Source organism: Alligator mississippiensis, chromosome 3 (genome assembly GCF_030867095.1).
Source record: "Alligator mississippiensis isolate rAllMis1 chromosome 3, rAllMis1, whole genome shotgun sequence".
Classification (NCBI taxonomy): Eukaryota; Metazoa; Chordata; order Crocodylia; family Alligatoridae; genus Alligator; species Alligator mississippiensis.
Genome location: NC_081826.1, coordinates 171,557,053 through 171,578,988, shown reverse-complemented (window position 1 = coordinate 171,578,988; position 21,936 = coordinate 171,557,053). Strand labels below are relative to the sequence as shown.

At 47.1% G+C, this 21,936-nt stretch overlaps 1 protein-coding gene across 1 annotated transcript in view; it reads left to right on the top strand.

Moving 5' to 3' along the window:
- TEK (TEK receptor tyrosine kinase) overlaps positions 1–21,936 on the top strand; it is a 76,706-nt gene that overhangs the window by 36,527 nt on the left and 18,243 nt on the right. Inside the window, exons 5-11 of the mRNA XM_006268987.4 lie at positions 773–904; positions 2,464–2,604; positions 3,782–3,910; positions 5,644–5,798; positions 9,716–9,863; positions 11,099–11,260; positions 12,148–12,282. Coding sequence (XP_006269049.1) covers positions 773–904; positions 2,464–2,604; positions 3,782–3,910; positions 5,644–5,798; positions 9,716–9,863; positions 11,099–11,260; positions 12,148–12,282 — 1,002 coding nt within the window. The remainder of the gene's footprint in view (positions 1–772; positions 905–2,463; positions 2,605–3,781; positions 3,911–5,643; positions 5,799–9,715; positions 9,864–11,098; positions 11,261–12,147; positions 12,283–21,936) is intronic.

Below are 21,936 nucleotides of genomic sequence, written 5' to 3'. Positions count from 1 at the left end.
CTGAAAATTATGGTCCAAATCTAGATTTCTCCTCTAATACTTTTTTTGTTACTGGAGCTGCCTTGAGAGTACTCTATCATTACCTTCACAAACATGGCTATGCATGAGAGTTATCAATAAAGATCACTTTCTGCCTAATGCAAGTATGATTACTTGTGTGCATACTGAAAATTACATTTATGCTGATGGCTTTTTCCACAGTGCATAAGGGAAGAATATGTTTTATTGATCTCTGGTTTATAACATCAGGGGAGATAGTTACACCAGGGCTGAGTTCAGCCCTCTATGTTTTTGTCTCAGTTTAAGAAAAATATTGTGACAGCAAAACCCTGCCAGATACTGGCACAGTGTCAGCAATGCTGAGTTTAGACCTTCTGGCATGTTATAAGCACAACATGTTTCAGCTGAGATGAAACTCTGAGATCCTCACTATTTGTAGTCCAAGAGGAAAACAATATTAAACAAAGCATCCTTGCCAACATCCAAATTGTTTAATTATTTAGATTAATTCCAATCTAAAATCTGTTCCACAGTTTCAAAAGAGAAGTTGTTCTTCTCTTCCTGTCTTAAAAGTGTTGGGTGTTGCTATTGTGTACTGCAGTTGTCATGTTTCATCCCAGAAGTGGATGCATTTCTCTAGTGAAGTGATTTGGTATATACTGGATTCTAATAGATGAGAAGTGCTATATATGAGCAAATGCCATTAATCCTTTTCTGGTTTGCCTAGTGTGTGAGACAGAAACCAGCTTTTTGTTGTACTTCTGTATAACAGGTTGTGAAGCTCAGAAGTGGGGTCCAACATGTAGTTCAATTTGCCCTGCCTGCATGAACAATGGCATCTGTCATGAAGATACCGGGGAATGCATTTGTCCTCCAGGCTTTATGGGGAAAACGTGTGAGAAGGGTAAGGAAACATTCTTTCTTTAGTCTGATCACTTCTTTGTCCACAGCAACATATTACATTACAACTGAATCCACATTGCTAACCAAACTTTTAGGGCCTGGTCATTCTGGGACATGAACACTCAGAATAATTCAAGTCAGTGGTGTACCACTGCTCTGTAGGCTGCAGTGCCTGGTCTGTCCATGGGTCAGATCCAGCTGGTGAGCCAGATCCAGCACGTGGGGTGGACATGGCAGGCCCTGATCCAGCCGCACAGAGGGAAGGAACATGGCCTGGCCCCACTTTGGCTACATGGAGGCTGGGCATGGCCCAGCTATGACCCAGCTGCATGGGGCTTGGGAATTTGGCATCAGGGGATGGCAGTATTAATTGCCACTGCTCCACTGCCACCAAATATCCCAACCTGTGGGGAGCACCATGGGCCAAATTTCGCCCACAGGCTAGGAGTTGAGTATCCCTGTTTTAAGTCACTATACCTGATGCTGCTTACTCTAACTGTGAAATGCATTACAGAATATGTAAACCTTAACATTATGATTGCAGTTCAGTGCTTGCAGATGTTCTAACCTGAACTGTGGTAAGATCTGCCATCCAAACCATACTATAAACCCTTTGACCCACTCATTCTGTAATTTCAGTAAAGTAAAACCTACTAACACCCTAGTCTTGCAAACAAATGAATCTGAGATTAAGCAGGTGAGTAACCTTAAGCACCTGAGATTAAATTTAAGCATTGGTTCATTGGCCTATCCATGCAGATAAGTATTCACAACGCCTTCTATGCATTCATTTTATGATACCATCCCTGGTAGAACAGTGTTAGGAGAGACCACTGCCCATTTAATTAATAGTGTTTTCCTTGCTAAATTATAACCTCTGTTGCTATAGTGGCTCTCAAAGATACAACCAGAGTGTTCACAAGCAACTGTGTGTTGCGGGTATGATGAATCATTCATCCCTTTTTAGAATTATCTGTTACCAATGGGAGATCTGGACGTTTTTCTTGACTGTTTGCTGTGAGCAAGCACCCAGAAACAGACATAAAACTTGCCTCTCCTTCACAAGAGTTTAAAAACCAGATGTAATACCCCGATTCCTATTGAAATTAATGGTAAAATCCCAACTGATTTCTGTGAATACAAGATTTTATCAGGGATTGAAGCTGTTCAAGGTTTAGCTATAGTTCAAGGTTTAGCTATAGTCAAGTTCTGATAAAGGCTCTATGCTGGCCTAAGTCAGCAGAGCTTCAACAAATTCAAAGGGTTTATACTAATGTGCAGCAGCTGACAAGATGGTCCTAAGTATCCAAAACATGGTGGTAATTTAGGAAAATCCTCACCATTGCTTGGAATTATCTTCACTGCAACAGCAGCTTTAGGACATGCCTAGAATCTTGATGCCTGATGATTCACAACAGGTATGGATATTAATGGACCCAATATTTGAAGGTAACACTTTATTTTTCATTTTTCTATTTCTTCACTTTGTATAAGGATGTATCACTGGAAGTACTGGTCTTTCATAGACTTAACACTGTTGGTCCATTTTCCCCCCTGTAGCGTGCGAAGCCAATACATTTGGGAGAACCTGCAAAGAGAGCTGTGAGGAGAAATCGGGCTGCAAATATTACATGTTCTGTCTACCGGATCCATATGGTTGTTCTTGTGCCACTGGATGGAGGGGCCTGGAATGTGATAAAGGTATACAGACATGATACACACTGCATGCTGTGTGCAAAGCACAACAAGAAGTGAGCAAGAGCTGCTCAGAGCAACAATGCTAACTCATCAGGAATAATAATCTTTAGCAACCTCAAAGATGCTCAGATGAAAGGTATTCTCTGGGTCAATCCAGATGAGCATGCACATTTTTTTTTCTAGGGAACAACTAGCAGCAGCACATAGTCGTGCTGTTGCTGCTTGTCCCTGGAGAATGCCCGTGCACACATGCTCTGGTGCGTGGCAAGTTGCCCCAGCTTGGGTAGGGGAGGCTGGGGCCAGTACCTGGGCTGGCACCAGTAGCCTTACCTGGGGTCCTGGGGGCCTCCCCATGTTCCAGTGGCACCGATCTGCATGCACAGAGCCTGGCCAGCAACTGGAGTGTGGCTGTGGCTCACCAGGCTCTGGTTTCAGACAGCACCTGCTGCTGCCATGTGCGCCACCCTGCTTTTTTCTGGCACAGGTTTTTCTGAAACTGGGATCTCCTGGTGTCAAAAAAACCTGCTGCACTGCAAACTAGCAGCACAGCATACACCTGCATGTGCAGCATGTACAGTCTGCTGTGCAGCAGACAGGTCTGCAGTGTCACAAACCACACATGCATGCTCATCTTGCACCCTCTAAGTGCAAGATAGTACTAGTTTCCTATCAATTAATTAAGTTGCAACTGAAATTTTGGGGAAAAAATCCATAAGGCTGATGGCCTTGTTTTTATCCATGGGTAAGACTTAATTATTTCATTATCTTATTATTACAAAATGCTGAGTAACTTCAGTTCCATTTGAAAGTAATCTATTTGGGACAGGAATCATATCTTCCTATATGCCTGGGCAATACCTAGTGCAATGCTGCCATAACCTAGTAACAGCCTTTGGGACCACTGCAATGCAGATAATAATTATGTCTTCATTGGGAAACACCTCACAATACCTAGCTTTAAGATTTGGTTTATTTCCTTTTTACTGTGCTCCATAGGACCGCACGTTAATGCTTTCAATTCAGTACACGGCACTTAGCAATTCAGCCCAAATGGGTATCATGAATTTTACCTCACAGTTCAATGCTCAGAAATAATGGAGGAGGGTGTGTAGTATACTAGGCAACTGTTTTTATTAATGTCTTTATTATAAATACTCACTTTAACCACATGTGCTTACAGAGTGCCAACCTGGTTTTTATGGACCGGACTGTAAACTCAGGTGTAACTGCAGACACCAGGGAAGCTGTGACAGATTTAAGGGCTGCGTGTGTAACTCTGGCTGGCATGGCCTACAATGTGAAAAAGAAGGTAAAGCAAGGTAACACGGTAGTAAATGGCTTTTCCCAGTATGACCAAAACAAAACTTCATGCTGGTAGAACATCTCCATAAAAGACTGATATCCCATCATAGCTGCCCCAGTTTTATTCCAGGGGGCACAGAGCACATTCCTGAATCTTTGTTCTAGCACAGCAGCTGCCAGGCTCTGCTATCCACTGCCTGTTTGGTGCCTTTGTTTTAAGATCAGCATGGTAGTGTATCTCACCCTACCTTAGAGCTAGCCTGTGTCATACTTACTCCTATAGGCTTCAGTGGAGCTACCTGAGTGAGTAATTAGTCACTATCCTGGGTAAGGGTTGTATGTCCAGGGCTCAATAATCCGCTTTCAGGTTGTATTGTAGTTAGGTTGACCATATTATTTTTAAGGAAATCTGGGACACTGCCCCACTAGCAAAACAGTGGTGCTGATACAGGCAGAGGAAGAGGCGGGAGGGCAGGGTAGGGAGTGCAGTCCAGTGGGAAGGCAGAGCAGAATGGTGCCCAGGCAGACAGGCAGGCACTGCAGCTGCAGTTGTGTGGGAGCAAGGTGGGTAGACTGGAGCAGGCACCACCCCACCTGCACTTGCCTGGCCTGGCTCCCCCTGAGCACAGGCAGGGGATGGGCTGGGCTGAGCACTGTTCCAGTCTGCCCACCTTGCTCCCGCACAGCAGCAGCAGTGCCTGCCTGCCCACCTGCCTGGTTCACCATGCTGCTCCACTGCACCCTGCATCCTTATAATTCTGGGACTTCTGTTCAACCATCCAGGACTGGCCTATGAAATCTGAGATTGTCTCAGCCAAACTGGGACATATGGTCACCCTAATTATAGTGCACCATTGCTGCCTACTTCCCATGAACTGTGCAATCTCTTCTGGCCAGTACCTCATGGTTTTCTTTGCACTCTAAGCTTGTGATCATGGGACTGGTATTTGGAACAGCTCCATGGGGAGTGAGGGCTTCCAAAACTAAAGAGAAAGAAGCAGCCAAGCCAGGGGGCTAAATTCTGGGGTGATTCAGTGTAATACTATTAGATCCTGTGGAGTTTTTGTGCTATAAATCATATAATTTATCAAAGCATAGAATTTTGTATTTACCTGCAACAGTGTTAGTTGCCCAGAGAGATTGGGGGACACTGGTTTTGTGCCACAGTGGGCACTAGATTCTCAGGAGCTACAACACGAGGAGGATCCGCTTGTTATACTTGAGGATTCTTGTTAATTACTATCCCTGTGAGGATACTTGTTAATTACGGTATGTAAAATATCCATTGAATATTGTTTATTGTAGGCTTTAGAGGGCCTTATAAGTTTATAAATTGTGGGAGATGGAGACCAAGACTTGATCATACCACTTCAATCCTAGCCTGATTTCACTACTTTCTTTTTATAGAATCATAGAAAAATAGAGTTGGGGCTTTGGGAGATCACTTAGTACAACCTCCTGCTCAAGACAGGATCATCCCTGTCTATACCATCCAGGCTGGAGGTTAGAATGACCTTTTTGACTATGAGACTGGTCAAGCATTGGAACAGGCATTGCAGAAGACATTGCAGAATCTCCATCCTTGAAACTTTTCAAAAGCAGGTTAGACAGACACTTGGCTGGGATGCTTTAGTCAGGGATGATCCTGCCTTGAGCAGGGGGCTGAACTAAGACGATTTATGATGTCCCTTCAAACCCTACTTTCCTATGATCTTATAATCCTACATTTTTTATTCACAGGTCCAGCAGATGTATCACCTCAGATAAAAAGCTCACCAGGTGATGTGGAACTCAATTCTGGCATGGAGTTTAAACCTACTTGTAGAGCCACTGGTGAGCCACGTCCTGTGAATGAAGATTTTAAACTGTTGAAAAAAGATGGAACTGTCCTCAAGGTGGGTTCCTGATCGGTTATTACACTATTTTTTCTTATTGATATTATGTGTGATTGTTAAATAATCTATGCTAAAGACCTTTTGACCTAGGGCACTCCCTTACTGGTATGAAAAATACCATGATACTTTTATGGTCAATTTTTCAGCCAGCCTCTATACCCAACATCCCTGGAAGAATTTGCAGAGGTTTTGATTCAGGGATGTATCCTGTCTCAGGAGGCATCTAGCATACATTTAGCTTAAAATGCTTCACATTTACGTTTGGCCATACTCGTTGCAGAGATAAATTTAAGTGTGCACTTAAAGCCTTCCTGAATCAGGTTCAGAGTTTGATGCATATTACAAAATAAGTATAGTGTTTACTTTCTACTATTTGCTTTTATCTATTTGTTAGGGGTGGGCGAGTGAACTGTTTTTGGAATGGTTGTGCCACAGCAGTAAAAGCCCATGTTACAGCTGCAGCAGCCCCTATGCAATGATATAAGTACTCAGCACCCAGTGCCCCTACTCCCTTCTACCCTGCAGAGCACCAACATTTTAAGTTACAGCTCTGCTATTTGTTGTTCCTTGTGGCTAAGTACAGACATTTGGGGGCATTAAGAGGAGGTTAAATTGATTCAAAATGGGTGCCTGATATCAGGTAAGTCAGGATGGCAGGGGCTAGCCAGGGAGTTGGGGATTCAGTAGACTGGAGAGGATCAGGGGTCTGCTGATGAATGGGGGAGGCATGACCCATGGGTGGGGTAGAGAGGGTAGGTGTAACCTGCAGGTTTGGGGAGCAGGCACAACCCATGAGGGATAGAGGGAGTAGGCATGACCCATGGGTGGGGTGGGGAGAGGGTGGGAGGAGGTGGGGGGTCTCTCCACCCCCAAGCAAACCAACATCCCCACCATTCCTGCCCATTTCCCACCAGGACTTACTTGGTTGGCTCCAGCAGCAGCAAGCACTGATAAAATTGGCTGCATCCAGAGTGACTTGTAAGATGGAGGTTGAGAGGGCTGGCTAAGTGGGGGAGCAAGGGGCCGGAGGGGTGGAGCAAAAAATAGATCAGTGGGGGCGGGGAGCGGAGAGAAGGGAGGAGTGAAAAGAGCAGCCCCAGGGCTGGGGCCAGTGGCTGTGTTTGCCCAGCCCCAGGGCAGCACAGGGAAAGCATACACAAGTTCCATATACCAGTTTGACCTAAATTGAATGAGTCTGATACTGCATTGATCCAGGTTGATCTTAAACCGGATTCTACAATTTTTAAACCAGTTTGTGCGCATGGAATTTATATTCTGTTACAGGTTTAGACTGATAGCCGGTCATGGAGACCGGATCTGTAAGTGTAAGGTCGGCACCAGGATGGGCTAAGTTTAAATTGGGCAGCCATTTTTAATGTGATTTCACCTTCCGAATGTCTGTGCTTAGCCGATTTGTCTAAATAAAATTAAAGATGTAGCAGAAAAATTGTCATGTGGCTTAAATGACCAGTCAAACATTACAAATAACAAAGAGCATATAATCTAAATGAGTATTTCATGAACAATACACAGACTTCAAATTATTCATCCAAATACTAATAAAACACTTCTGAATAATTAACACGGCTACAGAACTGAGAGCAGAAAAAGGTCCTAGTTCTTTGGAAATACTATTCATGACTATTAATTCAATCAGGTATTATAATACAATGGAGTCTTTTTGGTGCAAATACTGCTGAATTTCCAGCCTAGCATTAGAAGTTTTTCACTGAGGGCTGAAGCGCACTCCCTACTTTAAGAGGAGGAAGTCAAGTGAAATTTTTCTCACTAAAATCAATAGAAACAGGCTTTGGATCCTGCATCTCAGAATGTTTTGGGTATTCTTTGAGAGGCCAGGTGCATAATACATGAAAGTTATATTTATTATTATTCTAGATACAGTAAAAAGGTAAAATAAAGCAACATTTAAATTACAACGTGAAGCCCACAGTAGTCAGGAAATGACATTGCTCTACTTGGGAACTGTTCCAAAGATCACTGAGGTCAATATGAAGCTTTCTGTCTGTATCAATGCACTTTGCATGAAGCTTTAACTGAGGTTAGGTACAGACATTCAAAAAGTCCAAGGTGGAATCTGTCAAACTTACGCAGGTGTCTCTAAGCTGCTTAGGTTGGATAATTAGCAAACAGATTGCACTTTTGCTCTTGGGTGGTGGGGGGTATGCAAGCTGCCAACAGGTTAGGGATACTCCCACATGCCTCCCAGCATGCTAGAGACTGCCAAGGACAGCCTAGTGTGCCATGGTGACCCACTCTGGGGCTCTCCTGGAAGCTTAGGGCTGGGCATGGGGGAGGGTCCACAGTGATGGCAGGGGGCTGGAGGCATGTGCCCAGCAGCCAATCAGGTGTGGCCCAGACACTCTGTAGAAGGAAAGATCAGGCCTCTTGGCTGCTGCTGGTGCTAAGCTCTGGCAGGACACACTTGGCAGTCTAGGAGGTTTGTTCTGGGCAGCAAGGACAGGGACACTCTGTAGAAGGAAGGTTTGGGCCCCTCAGATCCCAGCACCAGTGGCAGCCTGCAGGACATGCCCAGCATCCCAGGAGGCTTGTGACAGGCAATGGGGACAGGGACACTCCATAGAAGAAGAATCAGGCCTCTCAGCTGCTGGTGGTCTGATCCTTCATTTTACAGAGCACCCCTGTCCCCAGATATTCTCTCTGGACTGAGGAAATTCAGGCACATACCTGCAATGGCTCAGGCTAGAAGCTGGGGGGTGCTACAGCTGCTTGCCTTTTTTTTACATAGTGCTGAGCTGGAGTCAGGGGGGCATGGCCAAGCCCTGGCAGGACCTCTGATTAGGGAGGTCTGCCTGCACCATTCCAGGCTTTTCCTTGCTGGCTGCTCAAGGGGTGGGAGTGTTGCTAACCCCCAGCCCCCTGCTAGCACTCTGAGGCAAGGGTGGGGGGGGGGTGCAGTGCATGTATCTGTTGATGATATGGAGCTTTTCAATCTCCCTCCCTGCTTCTTCATGCTGTCTGCAGCAAACTGACAGGTGAGCAAGCTAGCATGGGGATGATAACAGTGTTTATCACCCCAATCAGCAAAACAACAGCCTCTCTCCATTATTTCAAGCTCTTCTTAAACAGCTTACCAGCTGACCTGTTGATTAGCTCCAAAAAGACCTAAGCGGTCACTGTTTTATCTGACTGTCCCAGTAAAATTGGAGACACACACACACACAGATACCTCTCAGCATTAGCTAGCATACCACATGCCTAGGGTCTTTGGGGCTGGGGTCTGTACTGTGGGAAGGAAGGAGGGAGGGTGGGGGAGATTCCTGCTTGAGCAGCGAGCAGGAAGCAGGAGTACAGCAGGAGGAAGCCAGGCATACCCTGCTGTGTCTGCAGTCTCTGCTGGAGCTCCAGCCAGGGAGCAGAGGGGAAGGGCCAGCTCTGCTGTGGAGCAGAGAGCTGCGTCCAACCCAGAGAGCATGCTGGGATGCTGGGGGAGTCTGGTTTATTTTAAACCAGCAAGGGATCTGGGACAGACATTGCATAAACTAGTTTGAGCCAAATCAGTTAAGTCTGATACTACATTAAACCAGGTTTATCTCAGACTGGTTTGGGCCATTTTGAAACTGGTTTATGTGCACTGAATGTCTGTTCTATTACAAGTTTAAACCAGTTTCTGAGCACTTAAACTGGTTTATGTGTAATGTCTGTCCCTAGCCATTAAGTCTGATACCTCATTGATCCAAGTCTCTCTTAGACTGGGTTCTACCTTTTTAAAATTTCTGTGTGCCCCAAACTTCTGTTATGTTGTGGGTATAGACCAGTTTTTGATCATTTATACCAGTTTATATGTAATGTCTTTACCTGGCCTGAGAGGAGAATGAGACGGACATGTTTATCAGAGTCCATGTTTTTTAGGCCCTCTCTGTAATTTTTCTTTTCAGCCCAATTCATTCTTAACTGTTACACAAAATTGCTCCGAGGCAACGTTTCATATCTATAAAGTCCATCCTCCTGATTCAGGAATGTGGGTCTGCACTGTTCAGACAGTAGCAGGAATGGCGGAGGAGCCTTTCCAAGTTACAGTTAAAGGTAAGGTTGCATGAATCATCTGCCTTTAACTATCCTTGCCTCTTTATTTTAAGAAGGGCAAGTTTACATCTCTGAATGTTTTCAGCTACAAAAATCTTCAAGACACTATCATGTGGCAATTCCTATTCAGTGGATGAATCTACACATGCACCTTATTGCGGAGTTAATTAATTAGCTCTTCAGTAAAGCATCACCATCTGTATCTGCGCCAGTATTAGGTCACAGTAAAATAATTAACTCTGCCATAAGATAGTACTCTTTTACGGCAAGATCATTTACTGTGCTGAAATGCACACATAGACAGTGACCGGATAGGGTCTAGACTCCTGCCTGCCACCTAGCCACAAAACTCCACAGGGTCAGCATTCTTCTGCCCCAGCAAGCCCCTTTGCCACCCGACACTGCCACCTGGAGCCTGGGGCTGACCACCCCATTTTCCCTGCCAGCCTGTTCCTGTTCTACCCCAGCTCATATTACTGCCATCCCAGGCACACGTGTAGAAACTGTGCCCGGGAGCAGTTTACTCCAACTCAAACAGCTGGAGTTTATTGCTTCACCTTAATTTCACATGTAGGTTCACCCAGTGATTCCTAGACACTAGAACAAGTAATTTCAAACCTAAATGGATACAATGAAGCACCTCAATTTATACCAAGTCATCTTAGTAAAAGAGGCAAGGTGGTGCTCAGAAAACATTTAAATTTAAGAGCTATAGATACTTAATCCCCCTAAAAATGCTTTAGTACTTGTTTATACAAGTACTAAATGACCATGCAGTAATGGCTGCATAGTCAGCAATTTGTTGGTTTCATTTTTGTTTCCGATTAGTTATGCTTTCTAGGATTCACTGTGAATGCTTCAATTCTTTTTAGTCTCAGCATTGCAGGGACTTATTTAAATAAATATGTACATTCAGATATTACCAGTAATAAGCTTTTATTACAAATAGCAGCCCGTTGCATGTATTATTTTATTATTTGGAAAATGAACATAATTTTCAGGATAGAAAGAAAACCCAAGGAGTTTGGAAGGATCTAAACTCTCAAGCTGCAGGGCATGAGACAACTTCTATCTAATGGAAGTCAGAGCTATCAAAGATAGAATACTGGATTAGGGGGACCATTTCTCTGATACAGAATGGCAGTTCCTATATCCCTTTGCATCCAGGTAGATACCAGTGTATTATTAATGTAGGCAGATAAAAGAACTAATCTTATAGTCCTATGCTTGCTCAGTTCCTCCAGTGCCACAATATCCTCCAAAGATGCAGGACAGTGGACATAATTTTCTCATCATCGATATCAATGCTGACCCTCACACTGGCGATGGACCAATTGTGTTAACCAAACTCTTGTACAAGCCTGCTAAAGGCCTCCAGCCATGGAAGTCAGTTGAAGGTAAGGGCCAGTGCTTTCATTCCATTAGTCATACAGAATATTTGATCATAATTTACCCCATCTCATCTGCCTGGCCCAGTGCACCCTGCCTGCAGGGGTCCTGGGCCAGTCTTCATGAAGACCCCACCTGCTCCATCTAGCACCCCTGGTGGTAAGTGCAGGGTGAATGGGCCAGTGTGTCTGGGTAGCGGGGCTATCAGGAAACCAAGTCCAGCCACTGCGCTGCCCCTGCCCCACTGCTGTGCCACCTAGCCCCATGGACTATAGCTCTTGGTGTGCCCAAGAGCTGCACGCAGGGATAGAACAGGCTGTACTATGCACCAGGTGGCACTTCCACACCAGGTGGCACTTCCATGGCCCTGGATGCCCCCCATGCCTGGGCCAACTGGGGCCAAGGAACCACCGGAAGGCTGGATATAATCACTTGGTGGGCTGGATCCAGCCCATGGGCTGTATTTTGCCCACCCCTACCCTAAGTGCTAAGCCAGTTAAATCATGAGATCTCTGAACAAATGCAAGTTCTTCCTCCATGTTTCTCTGCAGGATCACATTTTACGCTCCTGGCATCACTTCTAACTATATTTTAGAAGTGCTTATCACTTAGCAGCTTGTACAGAGAACTCTGGCTTGGGAACTCAACCCCCTTTCCATGTCACAGCCAACTGCTCTTGTGGCTCTCTAGCAAATAATAAGTAACAAATAATAAAATTATGACTATGATAATTAATTTGTACTTCTAAGCAGCTCATCTTAGAGCAATGGGGATACAGAACACCTACACCTTTTACCTTCTTACATTTTATAATTCAGGATTGACAAATTTCCTTCCTAAGCTTTTTCCAGTATAGAACAAGGAGATTACTTTTCTTTTCTCCTTTCATCCTCAGTACATGGAAGGACCAAGAAATTAGATAATTTGGAACCAAAAACAGAGTACAAGTTTTGTGTTCAGCTGAGTCGGCAAGGTGACGGTGGAGAAGGGCACCCTGGGCCAGAGGCCAGCTTCACAACAGTTGCTCTTGGTATGTAGTGTTTGTTTGCCTGAAGGATGCCTGAGAACATGTATGTGCCAAAGAACATGACATCAGGGAGCTTTTCATTAGACCTCAGTGGGTTCTCAATCAAGCCCCAAGAAGAAAGTCTCCCTTTTACTGGCCTGTAGCTATATTGCTTTATGTAACCATGCATATTAAACAATTAATTAGCCCTCCTAATGGGATCAGGAGCCATGAAAGAAAATCAAAGAGCTACTAATCTTGGCCATCCTGATTGAGGTAATGGAACTGTGGTAAGGAAATAAAATCCCAGGACCTGATTTTCCATTGCCTTATGCCTTGTGCAACTGTTTATACCAGTGAAAGTGCATGTGAAATACTACCAAGTTGAAGAGAAATGTTTTGCATTCACTTTTCACTGGTGTTAGTCATTGAAACCAGAGTCCAGGCTGTGGAAAATCAGTCTCCAAGTTACATAGCAGCACTTCTGTTTGTAAAACCTGTGTTACACAATGTTAATCATTTTTGCAGAAACAGAGTAAATATCACCTGAATCCTTTAGAAGTGAACAAGGTAAATTCAGATTATCTTGGAAGTAAATGACATGGTGGAGAAACTAGAGTGGTGATTCTCAAAGTTTCTTTATTTCCTGCCCAAAGCTGTTAAGCAGTTCCACCAGAGCCTCAGATCCACTTGTCAGTTTTCTTCTTTCTTTTGGAAAAATCCAAAAGACTGTGGTTCTATCATAGCTAGACTCTAAAAAACCTCCAAGTCAGCCCTCATTCCTCTTTCCTCCCATATCAGCATTAATCTAATCATTCATGAGTCACCAGAATCTTCCCCAAACTTCTCTTCCTGGGATATCTGGCATTCTTCTAGATGAACGTCATTTTCCTCACATGCCTTTGCTATAAAGGAGTTGTTTTCCACATTGAAGGGAGACAATACTTTGGGTGCCCAACCCAATGATGTTTCATTCTACCCGTCTAAGAGTAGCAATTGTCCTTACCTTAGTATCACAATAGCAAGAGATATTTAGCAGTCACACCTACTCTCTTTTCTTTAATTATATACCCGTAAGCTCCTCTTACTAAATCATGTCCAAAATCATAAAGGTATATACAGACAGAATAACATCATCTATATAATGATAACAGTAACGTACATGGGTACAGCATAAACACAGGCTTTTCAATGAAACCACATGCAATGAACTACACCCGAGGAAACATTTGTGACACCCTATGAACCCCTCAAACATAACAATGTTTGTGACAATAAGCAGATTAAATAGCCCTGGAATGAAGACTGAACCCTCTGGAACCCCACACAAAACCTCTTGCCATTCTGACATTAATCTATTTACCTTTTGCTGGCAGTTATGGAGCCAATTGCATACCCATCTTGTAGGAAATTTATCTAGCTTGCATTTTTCCCATTTCCTTATGAGAGTTTCACATGGGACTTAATCAAGCCTTACTAAAATCCAAGTACATCATCTGCCCTGCTTTCCCTTCACCCATCCACTTCTTTGTTAAAGAAGGACGCTAATTTAATTTGACATGATTTGCTCTTAAGGAATCCATGCTGGCTGTTAGTAACAAGCTCTTTCTGTAGATCAGGGGCAGGCAGTTATTTCAGCTGGAGGGTGACTTAGGGTTACCATATTCCTAGAATCAAAAAAGAAGAAACCTGTGGGGGAGCGGGGAGGGGTTGGGGAGCCAACGGGGGGGAGGGGTAGATTCATAGATTCATAGATTCATAGATGTTAGGGTCGGAAGGGACCTCAATAGATCATCGAGTCCGACCCCCTGCATAAGCAGGAAAGAGTGCTGGGTCTAGATGACCCCAGCTAGATACTCATCTAACCTCCTCTTGAAGACCCCCAGGGTAAGGGAGAGCACCAGCTCCCTTGGGAGCCCGTTCCAGACCTTGGCCACTCGAACTGTGAAGAAGTTCTTCCTAATGTCCAATCTAAATCTGCTCTCTGCTAGCTTGTGGCCATTGTTTCTTGTAACCCCCGGGGGCGCCTTGGTGAATAAACACTCACCAATTCCCTTCTGTGCCCCCGTGATGAACTTATAGGCAGCTACAAGGTCGCCTCTCAACCTTCTCTTGCGGAGGCTGAAAAGGTCCAGTTTCTCTAGTCTCTCCTCGTAGGGCTTGGTCTGCAGGCCCTTGACCATACGAGTTGCCCTTCTCTGGACCCTCTCCAGGTTATCCGCATCCTTCTTGAAGTGCGGCGCCCAGAATTGCACGCAGTACTCCAACTGCAGTCTGACCAGCGCCCTATAGAAGGGAAGTATCACCTCCTTGGACCTATTCGTCATGCATCTGCTGATGCACGATAAAGTGCCATTGGCTTTTCTGATGGCTTCGTCACACTGCCGGCTCATGTTCATCTTGGAGTCCACTAGGACTCCAAGATCCCTTTCCACTTCCGTGCCACCCAGCAGGTCATTCCCTAGGCTGTAGGTGTGCTGGACATTTTTCCTCCCTAGGTGCAGCACTTTGCATTTCTCCTTGTTGAACTGCATCCTGTTGTTTTCTGCCCACTTGTCCAACCTGTCCAGGTCTGCCTGCAGCTGTTCCCTGCCCTCCGGCGTGTCCACTTCTCCCCATAGCTTTGTGTCATCTGCAAACTTGGACAGAGTACATTTGACTCCCTCGTCCAAGTCACTGATGAAGACATTAAAGAGTATCGGTCCAAGGACCGAGCCCTGCGGGACCCCACTGCCCACACCCTTCCAGGTCGAAACCGACCCATCCACCACGACTCTCTGGGTGAGACCCTCTAGCCAATTCGCCACCCACCGGACTGTGCAGTCATCCACATCACAGCCTCTTAACTTGTTCACCAGTATGGGGTGGGATACCGTATCGAAGGCCTTCCTGAAGTCTAAGTATACGACATCCACCCCTCCTCCTGTGTCCAGGCGTTTCGTAACCTGGTCATAGAAAGAGACTAGATTGGTCAGGCACAATCTGCCCGCCACAAACCCATGCTGGTTTCCCCTCAGCATAATTTGCCCTGCCGGGCTCTCACAAATGTGAGCCTTGATAATTTTTTCAAAAACTTTACCAAGGATGGAGGTGAGACTGATTGGCCTATAGTTGCCCGGGTCCTCCTTCCTCCCCTTTTTGAAAATGGGGACCACGTTAGCCCTTTTCCAGTCCTCCGGGACTTGGCCCGTGCGCCACGAGCGTTCGAATATTCCCGCCAGTGGCTCTGCAATGATGTTGGCCAGTGCCTTCAGCACCCTCGGATGGAGCTCATCCGGGCCTGCCGACTTAAAGGCATCCAGTTCCTCCAAGTGCCTCTGCACCACCTCAGGATCTACGCATGGAAGTCTGGCGCCTTGCTGCTGCCTCTCTACAACCCCAGTGAGAGACTTGTCGTGCCCCTCACTTAGGAACACTGAGGCAAAGAACTCGTTGAGGAGTTCAGCCTTGTCCCCCCTGTCTGTCACCAATTGTCTCTGCCCATTTAGCAGGGGTCCTATTCCTCCCTGGGCCTTCCTTTTACTCCCAATATATCTAAAAAACAATTTCTTGTTGTCTTTTACTTGGGTTGCCATCCTCAGCTCCATGGTAGCTTTGGCCCGCCTAACTGCCTCCCTACAAGCACGAGCAGAGGAGGTATATTCGTCTTTGGTGATCTCTCCGTTTCCACTTTTTATGTGCTCCCCTTTTGGCCCTTAGGCTGCCCTGGATTTCTCTGGTCAGCCATGGAAGCCTCCTGGCCCCTTTCCCTTTTTTGCCTCGCTCGGGGATCGTCTTGCTTTGTCCCCGAAGGATCGTTTCCTTAAGGCACAGCCACCCTTCTTGGGCTCCCATCCCATCAAAACTCCTACTCTGCAGTGCGTCCTTGACTAATCGCCTGAGTGCATTGAGATCAGCTTTCCTAAAGTCTAGCACTTTCACCTTACTAGTTACCTTACCCACTCGCCGTCTTATGTTGAATTCTATTTTTAAGTGATCACTGTCTCCCAAATGGCTACCGATCTGGAGGTCCCCTATCATGTCATCCCCTGTTGCCAATACCAGATCCAGTATGGCATTCCCCCTAGTGGGACTGTGTACCTCCTGTGTGAGGTGGAGGTCCTGTACACAGGTTAGAAACCTGCGTGAGTGATGGGACCTTGCTGTCTGCGTCTCCCAGCAGATGTCCGGGTAGTTTAGGTCCCCCATGACTACCGCCTCTTTAGCTTTTATGGTCTCCGAGAGTTGCCTCAGGAGCCCCACATCTATTTCTTCCCCTTGGTGTGGGGGTCTGTAGCAGACCCCTACCACCAAATCCCTTTCTCCTTGCCCCCCATGTAGCCTAACCCACAATCCTTCTACTTCCTCAACCTCGGATTCTGTCTTGATGAGGGTTGATGCATATTGCTCACTGACATAAAGTGCAACCCCCCCCCCTTTCTTCCCCGACCTGTCCTTTCTATACAATCTATAGCCCTCAATATGTACCGCCCAGTCATGGGATGAATCCCACCAGGTCTCTGTTAGCCCCACTAAGTCATAGGTGTTTAGTGCAAGCAGGAGCGCTAGTTCATCCTGCTTGTTCCCCATGCTCCTAGCATTAGTATATAGGCACTTGAGCCCTGCGACTGGTGCCTTTGCTGCCCCCCTGCTCCGAGTCCCAAGGGGCCCATTGTTTCTTACCTTCTTGTTTTTTACCTGTTCTGTAGTGCTGGTCTCCCCATAGCTTTCAGGTTTCCAATGTCCTCCTTCTTCAAGCTGGGCTGTCCTTGTGAGTGCCACATGGTTTGGTGGTCCACAGCTTCCCCTGCCCTCGTACTCCCCTCCTCCCGAAGAGCCTAGTTTAAAGCCTGCCGGAGGAGATCCGCCAATCTAGTAGAAAACACACGCTTACCTTTGGGGGACAGGTGAAGCCCATCCCAGCTGAGCATGTCCCTCGTCGTGATGTGCGGGTCATTGTCCAGGAAGCCGAAGCCTGCCTTGAGACACCACTGCTGAAGCCGCCAGTTGGTTTCTCGGATGCAGTTCTCCTGCTGTCTTCCTTGTCCGGTCACTGGTAGGATGGAAGAGAAAACCACCTGGGCACCGAACTCCTTCAGCACGCCACCCAGAGCACTGTAGTCCGCCATCAGGTGATCAGGGGTTCTCCTGGCCGCATCATTAGTACCCACATGGACTAGGACCATGGGGTAGTAATCGGTGGGCTTGATCCTGGCCTGGATTACCTCCATCACATCCCGAATCTTTGCTCCAGGGAGGCAGCATACCTCTCGTGCCGAGGGGTCCTGGCGACAGATGGGTCCTTCCGTACCTCTCAGGATGGAGTCGCCTATGACGAGCACTCGTCGCCTCCTCCTCTGGGTCCTCGTGGATCTCTTGATCTGTTTGGAGTGTGAAGAACGTGGTGTTTCTTCTTGCCCAAGGGTTTCCTCCTCCCCTTCCATCTCCTGCAGGGTCGCCAGGGCCTCGTACCTGTTCACCAGTCGGACTGGAGAAGCTGGTACCGGTTCGCTGCGTGCTATAGGAGGAGGGCTATACGATTATGGGGGCGGGTGTGCAGTGATATCCCTGTGCCCTGCCTCTGCCCCTCACTCCCACAGCCCTGCTGCCCATGCAGCTACTGACTGCGCATACATGTATACGCACGCACAAGCACACACACCACACACACATGCACATGCACTTACTGGCCAGGGCTTGTGCGCAGAGCACGTGACCCCCGACAGTCAATCACCTTGCCAGCTGCTCCCAGCCCTATGCATGCAAGTTGCTTGTGCCTGGGAGAAGCAGAGGCAAAACAAAAACCTGGAGATTTGCTCGGATTTTAAAAACCCACCCAGACATGAGGACAGGGGGCCCAAAAAGAGGACATGTCCAGGAAAACCTGGATGTATGGTAACCCTGGGTGACTTAAGTTTTGTTGTGTTGTTGAGGACCGCACACACAAAATGTTTTGGAGGATATCATATTAACAAATTATAGATAAAAACAAGCCATATGCTAAAAAATCAAACATCTACTATGACGTATTCTAATTTTATTCCTTCTCCTCGAGGCCCGCCCCAAGCTTCCATTGTTTATAAGCCTCTTTCTTCTTTCTTAAAAATAATAGCTTTCTGGTTATTTAGCAGTAGATGCATAGCTTCTGTGGTCTTTATTTTGTGTCTAACATATTTATAGAACCCCTTCTTATTGTCTTTGACTTCCCTCAATGGTTGTAACTCACTTTTAATCTTTGCTTCCCTGATTTTATCCTTGTATATTTTTCCTATTTCTTAGATTCATAGATGTTAGGGTTGGAAGGGACCTCAATAGATCATCGAGTCTGACCCCCTGCATAGGCAGGAAAGAGTGCTGGGTTTAGATGACCCCAGCTAGATGCCTATCTAACCTCTTGAAGACCCCCAGGCTAGGGGAGAGCACCACCTCCCTTGGGAGCCCATTCCAGACCTTGGCTACTCGAACTGTGAAGAAGTTCTTCCTAATGTCTAGTCTAAATCTGCTCTCTGCTAGCTTGTGGCCATTATTTCTTGTAACCCCCAGGGGTGTCTTGCTGAGTAAAGCCTCACCAATTCCCCTCTGTGCCCCTGTGATGAACTTATAGGCAGCCACAAGGTTGCCTCTCAACCTTCTCTTGCGGAGGCTGAAGAGGTCCAGATGCCCTAGTCTCTCCTCATAGGGCTTGACCTGCAATCCCTTAACCATACAAGTGGCCCTTCTCTGGACCCTCTCCAGGTTATTCACATCCCTCTTGAAGTGCGGCGCCCAAAACTGCACACAGTATTCCAACTGGTCTGACCAGTGCCCGATAGAGGGGAAGTATCACCTCCTTGGTTCTGTTCGCCATGCATCTGCTGATCCAAGATAAAGTGCCATTAGCTTTTCTGATGGCTTCGTCACACTGGCGACTCATGTTCATCTTGGAGTCCACTAGGACTCCAAGATCCCTTTCCACTTCCATGCCTCCAAGCAGGTCATTTCCTAGGCAGTAGGTATGCTGGACATTTTTCCTCCCTAGGTACAACACTTTGCATTTCTCCTTGTTGAATTGCATTCTGTTGTTTTCTGCCCATATGTCAACCTGTCCAGGTCTGCTTGTAGTTGTTACCTGCCCTCCGGTGTGTCCACTTCTCCCCACAGTTTTGTGTCATCCACAAACTTGGACAGAGTACACTTCACTCCCTCTTCCAAGTCGCTGATGAAGACATTGAAAAGTATCAGTCCAAAGACCGAACCCTGCGGGACCCCACTGCCCACACCCTTCCAGGTCGATACCGACCCATCCACTACGACTCTCTGGGTGCGACCCTCTAGCCAATTCACCACCCACCGGACTGTGTAGTCATCCAAGTCACAGCCTCTTAACTTGTTCACCAGTATGGGGTGGGATACTGTATTGAAGGCCTTCTTGAAGTCTAAGTAAATGACGTCAACCCCTACTCCTGCATCCAGGCGTTTTGTAACCTGGTCACAAAAAGAGACTAGATTAGTCAGGCATGATCTACATGCTACGAACCCGTGCTGGTTTCCCCTCAGCATAATTTGTCCTGCCGGGCTCTCACAAATGTGAGCCTTGACAATTTTTTCAAAGACTTTGCCAAGGATGGAGGTGAGACTGACTGGCCTATAGTTGCCTGGGTCCTCCTTCCTCCCCTTTTTGAAAATGGGGACCACATTGGCCCTTTTCCAGTCCTCCAGGACCTGGCCCGTGCACCACGAGTGTTCAAATATTCCCGCCAGTGGCTGCGCAATGACGTCAGCCAATGCCTTCAGTACCCTCGGATGGAGCTCATCCGGGCCTGCCGCCTTAAACGCATCCAGTTCCTCCAAGTGCCTCTGCACCATCTCAGGGTCTATGCTTGGTAGTCTGGCACCCTGCTGCTGCCTTTCTACAATCCCAGTGAGAGACTTGTCTTGCCCCTCACTTAGGAACACTGAGGCAAAAAACTCATTGAGGAGTTCAGCCTTGTCCCCCCTGTCCGTCACCAATTGTTTCTGCCCATTTAGTAGAGGTCCTATTCCAACCTGGGCCTTCCTTTTACTCCCTGTATATCTAAAAAACAATTTTTTGTTATCCTTTACTTGGGATGCCATCCTCAGCTCCATGGTAGCTTTGGCCTGTCTAACTGCCTCCCTACAAGTGCGAGCAGAGGAGGTATACTCCTCTTTAGTAATCTCTCCCCGTTTCCACTTTTTATATGCCCCCCTTTTAGCCTGTAGACTGCTCTGGATTTCTCTGGTCAGCCAAGGAAGCCTCTTGGCCCCTTTCCCCGTTTTTCCCCGCATCGGGATTGTCTCCCTCTGTGCCCGAAGGATCATTTCCTTAAGGCACAGTCACCCTTCCTGGGCTCCCAACTCTACAAAACTCTTACTCTGCAGTGCGTCCTTGACTAAACGCCTGAGTTCATTGAAGTCAGCTTTCCTAAAGTCTAGCACTTTCACCCTACTAGTTACCTTACCCACTCGACGTCTTATGGTGAATTCTATTGTTTGGTGATCACTGTCCCCCAGGTGACCACCGATCTGTAGGTCTCCTACCATGTCATCCCCCGTTGCCAATACCAGGTCCAGTAAGGCATTCCCCCTAGTGGGATCATGTACCTCCTGTGTCAGATGGAGGTCCTGTACACAGGATAGAAACCTATGTGAACTGTGGGACTTTGCTGTCTGCGTCTCCCAGCAGATCTCTGGGTAGTTTAGGTCCCCCATGACTACCGCCTCCCTAGTTTTTATGGTCTCTGAGAGCTGCCTCAGGAGCCCCGAATCTAGTTCTTCCCCTTGGTGTGGGGGTCTGTAGCAGACCCCTAGCACCAAATCCCTTTCTCCTTGACCTCCTTGTCCTTCCTTCTATTGCCTATGGGCATGTGTAGATGAAACAGGGGCCCTAGATGAAAGTGGTGGGTTTTAAAAAACACCGCTTCAATTTAGGGCTGATTAAATCCCCATGTTGTGCACACACCCCACTGTCTTACCTGCCTCTCAGTAGGGAGGGGAGGGCAAGCTGCTAGGGGGTGTAGCGGTTCCTGGGCTGCAGGGAGGGAGTGGGGGGTGCTTCCCTCCACAGCAGCTGTGGCCCCCGCCTCCCAGGCAGCACCCACCTGCAGGCACCCAGCTCAGGCGGTCCTGGGGGGCACTGCAGCTGTGGAGGGAACCACCAGGCCCATGCACAGCTCAGGCAGGCAGGCAGGCTCCAGAGCAGGGGGGAAAAAAAGATCAGGCTTGCTGCTTTTCTTGGGCAGAGATGTTTTCCTGGGCTGCTGTCAGGCTGTCTGCAAGGCTTCCTGCAGAGCCATGGAGCTGCATGGAGCCCAGGGCTGTAGGGACAGCAAACTAAAACTCCTCAAAAGAGTTTTAGTTTGCTGTGCCCATGGCACCCTAACGCCCCCCATGACCAGTCCCACCAAGCAGGGCGGTGGGGGGGGGGTACCCTGCAGCTGATCTCGCTGCCCGATCTTGTGACAGTCGATCGCTGTTGATGATCGCTGCAGCCGCTTCTGGGAGTGACTGCAGTCATCAGCCAGTAGTTGCAGGGGACATACTGACACTCCTGCCTGCCCCCCCCTAAGCAGTGAGTGCAGCCAGTCACAGGGAGCACCAGTGCTATCAGGGTGTACCCCCTATGCATTGCCACTGGCCGCGCCTCAAGTCATTTAAGGCACATTACGCCACCAAATTTCCTACAGTGGCTGGAATTAATGC